At 39.7% G+C, this 13,486-nt stretch overlaps 2 protein-coding genes across 2 annotated transcripts in view; both read left to right on the plus strand.

The window, feature by feature from the left end:
* Positions 1 to 13,486, plus strand: part of CRTC3 (CREB regulated transcription coactivator 3) — a gene marked incomplete at its 5' end in the record, with an annotated part of 1,283,408 nt that overhangs the window by 162,757 nt on the left and 1,107,165 nt on the right. The gene's annotated exons all lie outside the window — the stretch shown is intronic.
* BLM (BLM RecQ like helicase) overlaps positions 1 to 13,486 on the plus strand; it is a 74,124-nt gene that overhangs the window by 21,616 nt on the left and 39,022 nt on the right. Inside the window, exons 8-12 of the mRNA XM_081114736.1 lie at positions 680 to 871; positions 3,808 to 3,926; positions 5,350 to 5,463; positions 8,229 to 8,327; positions 8,550 to 8,698. Of these exons, the coding sequence (XP_080970862.1) occupies positions 680 to 871; positions 3,808 to 3,926; positions 5,350 to 5,463; positions 8,229 to 8,327; positions 8,550 to 8,698 (673 nt within the window). The remainder of the gene's footprint in view (positions 1 to 679; positions 872 to 3,807; positions 3,927 to 5,349; positions 5,464 to 8,228; positions 8,328 to 8,549; positions 8,699 to 13,486) is intronic.

Here is a 13,486-nt window from a genome sequence, read left to right on the forward strand (position 1 = left end):
TCTTTTTTTCTTTTTTTAATATATTTTATTGATTTTTTACAGAGAGGAAGGGAGAGGGATAGAGAGTTAGAAACATCACTGAGAGAGAAGCATCGATCAGCTGCCTCCTGCAGGCCCCCTACTGGGGATGTGCCCGCAACCTAGGTACAGGCCCTTGACCGTAATCGAACCTGGGACCCTTCAGTCTGCAGGCCGACGCTCTATCCACTGAGCCAAACCAGTCAGGGCGGATCAGTCAGTTCTTACAGAGATCTGTGCCTTCTGTGCACACAGGTGATGCTGAAGATCATAGGACTAGGAAACTTCCAAAAAAGAGCATCTAAAGAGCCCAGCCCCAAGTGTCTGAAAGACTTCTAAATTTCAGGGGCAGGTGGAGGTGGAGGAAGTGGAACCAGGAGAGGGAATTTAAATCCACAGATGTCTCGAAGGTCAGTCAAAAGAGAAGAGGAAAGAGAGTAGTGGTAGTGCTGTAGAAAAATCAAGGAAAAACTTGAATTTGGCCCTTAGGAAGTTTCTGGTGGCCTTGACACTTGTATGGAAGGAAATTCAGTACATGGTTAAAGAAGGAATTTGCTATAGGGAAAGGCATGTCAGTGATTATGCAGGGCAAAGAGTAAACGCTGAAACTGTCTTGTGACATTAATGCACTGCTTTTTCTGAACATTGATTATTTTCTTAGACCAGTCGACGCAAAATTTACCATCCAGAAATCTGAATCACGAGCATTTCCAAAGTCTTAATTTTCCTCATACAAAAGAAATGATGAAGATTTTTCATAAAAAATTTGGTCTCCATCATTTTCGAACTAATCAGCTAGAGGCGATCAATGCTGCACTGCTTGGTGAAGACTGTTTTATCTTAATGCCCACTGGTATGTATTTTTAGATGTGAATTGGCAGGAATCCATTGGCCGATGTGAAATGAAAGCCCTTTAATAGAAATAAAAAGAACACCGACAGTATTTCTATCATTTATGGGCCTCTAAACCTCCCATGCCATAGTAAAAAAGTGTATTACCTCATACCCTCTGTTCTAGTTGTTGACATGATAACATTTATAGCCCTTTAAGATTTTCAACTCAAAGCTCGTTGTGTTGAACTGATATAGAATTTCTCTTTGGGGATTTTTCTTTTCCTAGTCTAAATTAGTCTGGAACATGAATAAAAATGTAGGACTGGAATAGAGATGTGACCATTTCTGGCAGTTGATTTTTTACAGTCTAGTGATCTATGGTGGTTAAAACCATCAGCTCTGGATTGGTGGCCTGGGCTTAAGGCATAGCCCTGCCATTTCTTAGCAGAGTGACCTTGAGCAAGGCCCTTCATTCCTTGGACCCCACATGTGCAGTGGGGATAATAATAAAGAACCTGTCTCACAGAGTGTTATGAAAATTAAATGAAAAGCATTTAGCGTAGTTCTTCCTTGGCCTGTTTTGAGGAGATCCAGGACTTTTCATTGTGCTGTTAACGTTTATAACAGCTGTTCAATGATTTATAGTCATCCAAGTCAGACTATTAAATAAGCAGTTCGGATAAGAACCAGGGGGAGTTTGGAGTTTCAGTACTTGCACATGTAGTCTTCCCTGGGCCATCTACTCTCCTTGTTGTGACCTTAAGCAATTAGTAATTGCCATCATTGTTTAATAGTATTATCTGGCTATCTGAAGTTTTTTCAAACTGATTTTAAAATTTAGGTGATGTTTGATTAATAATCATTTCCTGTTTCATTAACTTGTTTACTCTGTGCTCTGTGTCCACTCCAAGTTGGTACTCCATAACTAAAGCAGGAAAGGACCCTGAGTCGTCTACTGGTTTTGGGGGGCTTCCCATGGTCCTTTGGGGTTTCAAGGGGGTGTTTTTGTTGTTATTGTTAATCCTCACCCAAGGACATTTTTTTTCATTGATTTTTTTTATAGAGAATGGAAGGGAGAGAAACATATCGGTTGGTTGCCTCCTGCACACACCCCGACTGGGGCCCCAATCGAACCTGCAACCTAGGCATGTGCCCTTGACTAGGAATCAAACACTCAACCCTTCAGTGTAAGGCCCAACACTCTAACCATTAAGCAACACTGACCAGGGCTTGAGGGGGTGTTTTTATGTGTCCTTCCATTCCAGTTTAACCTCTTGGTATTGTGTGTGTGTGTGTGTGTGTGTGTGTGTGTGTGTGTGTGTGTGTAGTTTATTTTTGACAAAATTTGTAAGCTACTGATCTAGTACATGTTGGACATGATAAAGTTGAGGCGTGATAAGGTTGAATGGCATGTCTAAGTCACATAACCTATTAAGTGGTAGAACTGAAACTAGAACTCAGCTTCCTGGTCTTGCCATGACATTTACACATAAATACCAAAGAGAAATTTACTTACTGCACATGCAGAAAAGATGGACTGTTTTGTTTAAAAAAAAATCAAAGTCCTAGAAACTGCCTAGCACAAATTTCTATTATTAGTGGGCTGATGAAGTTGAAAATTAGGGATTAATCATTTCAGTTACCATTAAATGTGTACTGATTGTCTTGCCATTTTGAATTAGAGTTACATGTAGAGAGATCCCACCCCACCCCACCCCACCCTTTGATCTCAAAAGAAATTTCTTTCTCTTCATCCTCTGTTAATGCACACAAATATAGTTCTACCCTTTACTTCAAAGGAAGATTGGGAATATTACCCTATGGATAAGAGTAAGGAAGTATTCATACTAGTGGTTTAACAAAAGAGATTCTAGAAGTGCCCTCTGGATCATCAAAGAAATATTAAACCATGTTAACTGTGGGTTTTAATATTCATTTAACTCTTTAAAATGAAATATATGAAACTAGTGGCCCGGTGCACAAAATTCGTGCGGCCGCGGGGTGTCCCTCAGCCCGGCCTGCAGCCTCTCCAATCTGGGACCCCTCAGGGGATGTCTGACTGCTGGGCCTAACCTGGCAGTCAGACATCCCTCTCGAAATCTGGGGCCACTGGCTCCTAACTGCTCGCCTGCCTGCCTAATTGCCCCTAACCACTCTGTCGGCCTGCTCGACCCCAACGGCTCCCCGGCCCCACCAGCCATCTCGTCCCAAACTGCCCCCCCCCCCACCTCGTCGGCCTGGTCACCCCCATTTGCCCACCCCTCCAGGCCTGATCACCCCTAACTGCCTCTGCCTCGGCCCCGCCACCATGGCTTTGTCTGGAAGGTCTCCCAGTCTAATTAGCATATTACCCTTTTATTAGTATAGATAATTATTTTAATTCTAGAATCATAACTAGAGTGCCTCTTATACTGCATTTGGATTTCCCAAGTAGTCTTCTAAAGCAATTCTATTGCATTTAAGCTTTCCGCCCTGATTCTTGCTTTTGCTATCATATGTACCTACATGAGATGTCCTGAAAGATAATCTTTTTTTTTTTTTTTTTAATATATTTTTATTGATTTTTTACAGAGAGGAAGGGAGAGAGATAGAGAGTTAGAAACATCGATGAGAGAGAAACATCAATCAGTTGCCTCCAGCACATCTCCTACTGGGGATGTGCCCGCAACCCAGGTACATGCCCTTGACCGGAATCGAACCTGGGACCTTTCAGTCCGCAGGCCGACGCTCTATCCACCGAGCCAAACCGGTTTTGGCCTGAAAGATAATCTTTACACATTTAAATTGTCTAAGTATTTTGACTCATTTGAATATGGCAAATTGTGGCACCATAGGAAATATCACTTGGTATTCTGTTAATTATCTTAAATATTGTGTGTGGTTTACTTTGTAACTTTTGCCTTCATGCTCTCAAGATAGGACCTGACAGGTATTTCTTTTTCATCTCTCTTTCAGGAGGTGGTAAAAGCCTGTGTTACCAGCTCCCTGCCTGTGTTTCTCCTGGGGTCACGATTGTCATTTCTCCCTTGAGGTCACTTATCGTAGATCAAGTCCAAAAGCTGACTTCATTGGATGTAAGTTAAAAACAAAATTCTACCAGTTACAATAAAAATGCTCATAAAAATATATAACTTAAAAATAATTATATTTTAGTACTCTGGGCTGCCTTTTTATTTAATAGTTTGTGAATCATAAGAATGAAGTACAGCTATTACATTAAGTTGTACATTTAAGCTCAAGTCTGAAAATTCTCATACAGATAACCTTCCATCTGATTTTATTCTAGGAGAATGAATTTTAGTAAGAACTTTTAACTTGTACTTTGCTGATATAAAAAAATTTTTATTTAATATGAAAGGAGGGTTTTTTTATTGCTGCCAGATCAGCATAGTTCTTATCTTACTCCCTTAACGTCTTAAAATGCATACACATGCCTGTACCCACACGTGTGTCCGTTTTCCTCCTGGCTGAGATTACAATAGTATGTGGATTCATTCTGCTAAATCCTGCATATTGTGATCAAACAATTACTTTCAGGGTTATGAGCCACTACCTTTTTCTTTTTTTTTATGGTGAATTTCTTTTTTTTTCTTTTTTTATTTCAGAGAGGAAGGGAGAGGGAGAGAGATAGAAACATCAATGATGAGAATCATTGATCAGTTGCCTCTTGTACGCCCCCTACTGGGGATCCAGCCAGCAACCCGGGCATGTGCCCTTGACCAGAATTGAACCTGGGTCCCTTCAGTCTGCAGGCTGACGCTCTATCCACTAAGCCAAACAGGCTAGGGCGCCACTACCTTTTTCAACAAGACCGCTGGTTAGATTCTTCTTCCAAAGAATGTCTTAGTGCAGTGATGATAGCCGTTGTTAAGTCAGTCCTGATGTTACGGCCTTTGCATCACTGTTACCCATTAAAACCCTGAATACACATTTACCTAAAAAAGAATGTACCTATACATTAGGACTGGATCTTTTGGATGCTGAATTCATATTTATATTACTTACAAACATGAAAAGCAAAGGAAGTAAAGGAAAATGAAAAAAGAAAAAGAATTAATCATTGAGAAGAATATTTTAAATTGTAGTTAGTAAGGGTTTTTAAAAAATGTACTATGTCCTTTTTGTTACTTTTTAAAAATATATTTTATTGATTTTTTACAGAGAGGAAGGGAGAGGGATAGAGAGTTAGAAACACTGATGAGAGAGAAATATCGATTCAGCTGCCTCCTGCACACTCCCCACTGGGGATGTGCCTGCAACCAAGGTACATGCCCTTGACCGTAATCGAACCCAGGACCCTTCAGTCCGCAGGCCGATGCTCCATTCACTGAGCCAAACCGGCTAGGGCCTTATTGTTATTTTTATTACATTGAGATTATCTTTCCTCTGATAGGTTTGACATGTAACTTATAAAATATTTATAAAAGCTAAGGGTAAATATAGGCTTAAATCAGATTAATGTGTAAAATTTACATTGTTTACTACTTTAATACTTAGATTCCAGCTACATATCTGACAGGTGATAAGACCGACTCAGAAGCTACAAGTATTTACCTCCAGTTATCAAAAAAAGACCCAATTATAAAACTTCTGTATGTTACTCCAGAGAAGGTTTGTATTTTATCATTATTTTAAAATATGACATTAGAGCTGTGTTAGTAAAAACAGTTCAGTTCTCGCTCTTGAGTATGGCAAACCCAGCCTTTCCCTCCTCTGTTACTCTCCTTTATTCCTCACATAGAATACTTCCTTCTGCTCGTCCAGTGTGTGGAGGTTTTTTCCTTACACCAAGCAATTCTTGTGACACCGGCCAATTGTCCTATAATTTAACTCAATTCTGACATTGCCTACCCAGAGATAGTGTCAAGTCCCACAGGTTAAGGGCTCAGTCCAACACGATTGTTTCCATCCAGGTCACCCGTAACTTCTCTGATTTGGCTATAAATCAGAAGTTCTTATGGCTCCCTTCTCAGTTCCCATTAATTTGCTATAGCAGCCCGTAGAACCCACGGCAGTGCTTAAGTTTACCAGTTTGCTAAAGGACATGATAAAGATACAGACGAACAGCCAGATGAAGAAAAACGCTGGGTGAGGTCTGGGGAGGTCCAGAGCACAGGAGCTTCTGTCCTCATGCAGTTGGGGGTGTCACCCTCCTGGTGTGGATGTGTTTGCCAACCCAGAAACTCTGAATCCCATACTTTGGGGATTTGATTTAGGCTTCCCCATACAGGCATGATCAATTACTAAATCTATTTCAAGCCCCTCTCCCCCTGTCTGGAGGATGCAGGGTGGCGCTGCGAATTCCAAGGTTCTGATCATGGCTTGGTCTTGGTGGTGACCAGCCCCCACCCAGGATCCCCCCAGACTCGACTCTAGGGTAAAAAGATGCTCCCAGCATTCTTATCACTTAGGAAATTGCAAGGATTTCGGGAGCTCTCTGCCAGACACTGGGGTGGAGACCAATATATTTTTTCTATTATCTCCTAAAAGCTCACTAGAATACATACATTTTTCAATTTTGACATATTTCTGATATACAGTATAGTGCAAGATTTCCTGTATGACTTTCACCCAGAAACTCCAAATAGTAACTTTTACTGTGATTGCTTTATCATTCTATTTTTTTTAATATTTGAAAGTAAGTTGTAGACATGATATATCCTTTTAACCTTAAATACTTCGCCATGCATTTCATAAAAACAAGGAATTCTCTTGCATTACAGTATAATGATCAAAATCAGAAAGTTTTTATTGATACAACACTATTATTTAGTCTGTGAACTTCAGTTTCACTAGTTGTCCTAATAATGTCCATTATAGCAAAAGAAATTCCTAGAATGTGCATTTAGTTGTCATGTCTCTTTAAATAATTTGTCTCATGATTTTGACAATTTTTTAAAAATATATTTTTATTAATTTCAGAGAGGAAGGGAGAAGGAGAGAGAGAGAAACATCAATGATGAGAGAGAATCATTGATTGGCTGCCTTCTGCACGCTCTCCACTAGGGGTCGAGCCAGCAACCTGGGCATGTGACCTTGACCAGAACCAAACCTGGGACCCTTTAGTCTGCAGGTTAATGCTCTATCCACTGAGCGAAACTGGCTAGGGCAATTTTGACACTTTTGAAGAGTGAAGGCCAGTTATTTTGAGAACTGTCCCTCAATTTAAGTTTATCTTATGTTTCCTAGTGATTAGATTCAAGTTATTCATCTTGGCAGGCACATCAGAAGTGGTGATAAGTTCTCAGTGCATCCTCTCAGGAGGCATTTGATGTCAGTTTATTCTGTTATTGGTGATGTTAGTTAACCTAGTCACCTAGGTTAGGTGGTGTCTGCCAGACTTCTTCACTGTAAAATTACTTTTTTCTCCTTTGTCATAAATGTAAGTTTTTTAGGTTATTTTCTGCCTTTGTAATAGTAGATAATTGTTGTGGGATATTCTAAAACTGTAAATATCCTGTTATTCATCAGACTTTTACCTAATAGTTTTATCATGCATCGATGATTCCCCTTTAGTTATTACTATAATGGCTGCCAAATGATGATTTTTCTGATTAGTTGGCATTTTACTATAACAAATAGCTTTCCCTTTTACCTATATATTTACTTATATTAGTAAGAAATTAGTAAGAAATAATTAGTAAGAAATTAGTAAGAAATTAACTTATATAGTAGGCTAGCATCTATTTTTGTTATGTAATTTGAATGTTCTAATTTGGCCAATGGGAGAGCTTCATCAAACTGGCTTCTGTGTCCTTTTGACATGCCTGTTAAGATGAGGGTGCCAGATGTGGTCGTTAATACTAGAATGTCATTGCTTCTAGGCCCTGTCATGGACAGAGCTATGAAATATATACATACATACGTGTGTGTGTGTGTGTGTGTGTGTGTGTGTGTGTGTCCCTCCCCAAGTACCAAGCATGCAAGTAACGTATCCATAGCATTTCCCAGTGTAAACATGGCCCTCAGGTATGCTGAGGTCCAAAGTTTTAGAACCACTGACCTGATACATAACTGTTTGCTAAACATCCTAAAATGTCTCTGCTATTTTCTATCACTTCTGCTAATTCTCTTCATATCCTATATAATAAAGAGCTAATATGCTAATTAGACCGGATGGCTGAACAACCTTCCAGAATGACCAGTGGGTGGGGCAGGGCGGGGCAGGGGACAGGGCCGCCGGGCAGCTGGAGCTGTGAAGGCCTACTCTTGCACGAATTTCGTGTATTGGGCCTCTGGTAATGGAATAAGAACCACTTTTCTCTGAAGGTTTTAATGGAACGTAAGTTGCAGTGGAACTTAAAGACAACAGAATCCTTGAGGTGAGGTGATGCTTAAATATTTTTAAAGGTCTAATTAATCCTTTTCTGACCTAGGTCTGTGCAAGTAACAGGCTGATTTCTACCCTGGAGAATCTGTATGAGAGGAAGCTCTTGGCAAGGTTTGTTATTGATGAAGCACATTGTGTCAGTCAGGTAAATACTGTTTTTTACGTCTTGAAATATTGATAAATATATACCACCAACAGTATATATATTTTCAGAACTAAAGAGAGAAAAAACATTGGGTGAATTATTCTATTTCACTGAAGAATATTCTATTTCACTTGAAGGTGGTTCTGAATGTGGTGAGCAGTATTTGCTTTGTATAAACGAAAGATTCAAATGGTCTGAAAAGCGGGTTTTTCTCTCAACTAGTGGGGACATGATTTTCGTCAGGATTACAAAAGAATGAATATGCTTCGCCAGAAGTTTCCCTCTGTTCCGGTGATGGCCCTCACTGCCACCGCTAACCCCAGGGTGCAGAAGGACATCCTCACTCAGCTGAAGATTCTCAGGCCTCAGGTGTAAGTGGTTGAAAGTCGTGCATTTCGAACCCTGGGGCAGTGGCTCTCAGTTTGCTACACATTATCATAATCTACGGAGCTTTGAATATCCCAGTGCCCAGGGTGTGCCTGATGCCAATTAGCTCAGAATTTTGGGGCTGGAAACCAGTAGGTTTTTAAAAATCCCCAAGTGAACCATCCTTTTTTGGGGTGGCGTTACTGCCCAATTAGCGTGCAGTGAGGGCAGTACTGCCAACGCCTTTAAAAAAGAAAATCCCCAGGTGATTACAATATATAGCAAAATTTGGGAACCAGCGCCCTAAGGGCTTTTCTTCGCTTACTGAAATGAAAACTTTCTCTTGTCACCTATTCTGTAAATCGGAATAAAGTGCATGCTGTTCCTGTTAGCCCTGGGAGCGTCCCAGTAATAAAGTAGCTTTTATTTACCTGATTTTGGCTCCCATACATCCTAGAATATACATCATGCAATGAACCAATGACCCTGCTTTGTCCTTTTTCTCGAGTCCCAGTGACACCCAGAATGCTGAAAATAGTCCAGAAACTATGTATAACAGCTTTTTAAACTTTGTTTCCATCTCAACAGCAAAGGGCTTCTTATTGGCACCAAATCCATAATTATTCAATAATAAAAACCACAACAGTAAAATGCCCCACATATATAGGGTGTACTGGATTAGTTTGTATCTCTGCATGAGTTTGTAGACACAAGCGCACTCTGATAAGTTCATTCCCTCAGCAAATAATTACTTAACAGCTATTGTGTACCAAGGTTACAATATTTCTTCCTTCCAATTTGTTAATGGGCGTTAGAGTTTGAGGAAAGCCTGAAGGAATGACTAATATATTGAGGTGATGTTTTTTTTAAGTACACCTTTTGTTCATTTGGAAATAGAGAATAAGCTGGCTCTATAAATATGGTAAAAACAATAGCATCTCTCAGTGGGTTATAAGAAGAACTAGAAGTGCCACATGAAGGATAGGAGGGGTCATGAGATTAAGGTAGCTACAAAGACCTTTGCAGATTAAACTGGCGTGCGTTTGTTTTTGTTAATCCTCACCCGTGGATACATTGATTTTTAAAGGGAGTGGAAGGGAGGGAGGGGAGATAGATAGAGAGAGAAACATCAATGTGGCTGGGATCGGGCCTGCAACCCATGTACATGCCCTTGACTGGGAATTTATCCTGGACCCTTTGGTCCTTGGGCTGACGCTCTAAGCACTGACACTCTAACGGCCAGGGCTAAACTGGCGTTCTTGAGTGCAAGAATTCCCAAGTACTCAGTTTTTTGTGTGTGATTTCACTTGCAGAGGGGAGTTTGTATAAAATTGGGGAGAAGTATATTTTGCTTCCATAATTGATAAACATTACATGATAGTTAAGGTGTCATACTTTAGGTTTTAGTGAATAACCTACATACTAGAAATTCGCGTCTACAAGCACTACATTGGTCTGTGAAAGCTTTTTCTTTTTTTAGATAGGCAATATTTTTAGCTTTTTCCCCCCTCAATTTATGTCAGAAGCAATCTACTGTTCTTTTGATCAGTCATATTTTCCGGATGCCCGACAGTTAAATCATATAAGTTCAGTTCAATTAGCCTTTTCTAACATATATATATATATATACATATATATATATATATATGAATCATTGATCGGCTGCCTCCTGCACGCCCCTACTGGGGATCAAGCCTGCAACCCAGGGATGTGTCCTAACAGGAAATCAAACTGTGACCTCCTGGTTCATAGGTCGACCCTCAACCACTGAGGCACACCGGCTGGGCTCAATTCACCTTTTGAATAACTTTTTGTTAAGTATAGAATTTGTCGTTTTGCTTGAGTAAACATTGCACAAATATAGTTAGAAGCAGACACCTTTAACATCTTTTCCTAGTAGTGTGAGGAGATCTTGCAAAAGCAATAGATTATACATTTCCTGAGTCTAGCATGTGGTGCCCGGTGCATAATTGGCACTTGTTAAGAATGAATAAATGAAACATATGGAGGAATTTGGGTAAATGTGGGTAAAATGTGAAAATTTGGGCAAGTCTGTTGACTCTTTAATATATTTGGTACTTCTATATTTGGGAAGGTTTAAATTTCTTAGTGGAAGTACAAAATTTTAATTAACACTTTCTGATACATTTTTTCCTGCTCTTCTTTTCTGCCAGTAAGCCCTTTGTTTGCATTAAATTTGCCCAACTGCTGATGTGTCATGACCCTGAAGAAGGCAGTTATCCAAAGGTTTGGAGCCATGGCCCCCATGCTCCTCTCCTTATGGTCGTCTATGATGTTATTCTTCCTCTTTGGGAAATACAAGGAGGATAATAAACTTTCCCTTTCCCTTAGGACCTGAGAAACACGAACTGAGGAAGCGACAAACATATGGGCAGTTTAATACAACAATAATAATGTAACAATACAACAGTAGTAACAGCTAACACTTTCATACCTCTAGCCTCTACAGTGTGCAGGGCACTGTTGTTGGCATTTTGTGTATTAACTCATCCACACAAAAGTCTTAGGAAGTAGATCCTCCCATTTTTCTCACTTTATGGATGAGGAAACAGGCACAGCAATTAAACAACTTGAACAAGGTTACATACCTAGCGAGCGCTGGCGTAAGTACTTAAACCCAAACAGTCTGTTTTCAGCACCCTTTAAATTCTCTCCACATTGCAGAATGAAGTCAGTGGTGATCAGAAGTGTAAATTATTACTGCAGGAACTCAGAAAGCCAAGATTAACTATAACCCAGAGTAACAACTATTAGTGAAGAGGGGTCAGACAGGGTTTTATAAAGGAAGTGGGTTTTGTAGGATGAGTGGTCTTTTAAAAATTTTAAACATCTTTATTGAGTTATAATGTCAATATCTAAAAATTCACCAATTTAAAGTATATAATTCTGTGATGTTTAAAATTTTTTATTTTTTTAGTTTATTCACAGGGTTGTGCAGTCCCACCACTATTTAATTTTAGAACATTTTTGTCTCCCTTAAAAGAAACTCCATGCACATTAGCAGTTCATTGCCAGCATCCTCCACCTTCCCAGCTCTAGACAACTGCTTATCGGTTTTCTCTCTCTAGATTTTTGCCTGTCCTGGACATTTCATTTAAATAGAATCATATCCTCTGTTGCCTTTTGTGATGCCCTTTTCCACTCACCATCATGTCCTCAAGGTTCATCCATGTTGTAGCATGTATCAGTACTTCATTCTTTCTTATTGACAACTGTCCCATTGTATGGATAATCTGCGTTTTATTTATTCGTCATGGGGTGAATATTTGAGTTGTTTCTATTTTTTGGCTATTAGGAATAATGCTATGAGCATTTGTGTACAAGTTGTCATGTGGACATGTGTTTTTATTTCTCTGGGATATATATCTAGGGGAAGAATTGTTGGGCCATATGGTCACTCTACATTTGACCTTTTAAAGAACTGCCAGGTTGGTTTTCAAAGCATCTGCCCCATTTCACATTACCTTCAGCCCTGTGTGAGGGTGGCAGTGTTTCCACATCCACACTAACACTTGTTACCGTATGTCTTTTTTACTGTATTCACCCTACTGGATGTGAAGTGGCAAGTGAGTGGCATTTTAACAGAAGAAAAGTGAGAATTCAGGGCTGAAGTTTTCGGTGTGAAAATACAGGTCAGGCCTAGCTGGTTTGGCTCAGTGGATAGAGCGTCGGCCTGTGGACTGAAGGGTCCGGGATTCGATTTCAGTCCAGGGCACATGCCCGGGTTGCAGGCTCTATCCCCAGGGTGGGGTGCAGGTGGCAGCTGATCAATGATTCTCTCTCATCATTGATGTTTCTATCTCTCTCTCCCTCTCCCTTCCTCTCTGAAACCAATAAAAATATGTATTTAAAGAAAAAAAAAAAAGAAAATACAGGTCAGGCCCAAGGAATGGTGAATAATCCATAGGATAAGTGGAGAAATAAAGAGAAGGGATAACCCTGGAAAGGTTGCTTGAGGCCAGATCATAGAGGGTCTTGCATATCATACTGCTCAAGTATTGGATTTGTCTTATAGGCACATTCACCTGGAGGTGGCTTGATTGGAGCTGTTTGGCTATTATGTTTTGGCTTTTTTGGTTAAAATGTTTTCCTCACCCTGGCAGTGGATAGAAGATGGAGTGGAGGAACAGTTTAGAGGCAGGACGGCCCTTTAGGAACCCTAGTGCAGCCATTTAAGAGAGAGATGATGATAGTGGCAACAGTAGAAAAGGAAGGTGAGGACAGAGTCAAGAGATAAAACAGTAGAATCAACAAGACTGGCAACTGATGGGGTAAGAAATATGGACATAGTGAAAGTTTATACCAGCTTCTGGTGCAGGTGGCTAGTTCCATTGATGATACCTGGAAATGGAACTAGCACGAGGGTAGAAGATTAGAAGGAAAGAATAAGGAATTTAATTTTAGATCTTGGTGTCTTCATACTTTATTTGGACATGTGCCTCCTAAAAGAATTTTGAAAAGCTGTACCACTTATACATTTTTAACTTGACGTCTGAAATTTTTCAACATGAATTTAAATCAAGAAAATGTGGTCTATTTTAACATTTTAAAACAAAATTGTTACCTAAACTTTTAAAATGTATTCCGTAGAATATTAATATATGAGAGCAGTTCTGTACCTACATCATCCACTTGCAAAACACATTAAAATTTTTTTACCTCTTTAACAGATACTTTACATTTTTCCTTTTTCTCTTTGAGCACATATTTCTCTTTCAGTTTCCTATATAATTTTATTCTGAGGCAATATATTTTTATGCATGAAGTCTCTT

The sequence above is a fragment of the Myotis nattereri genome (assembly GCF_964212035.1).
Source record: "Myotis nattereri genome assembly, chromosome: 21".
Lineage (NCBI taxonomy): Eukaryota > Metazoa > Chordata > Mammalia > Chiroptera > Vespertilionidae > Myotis > Myotis nattereri.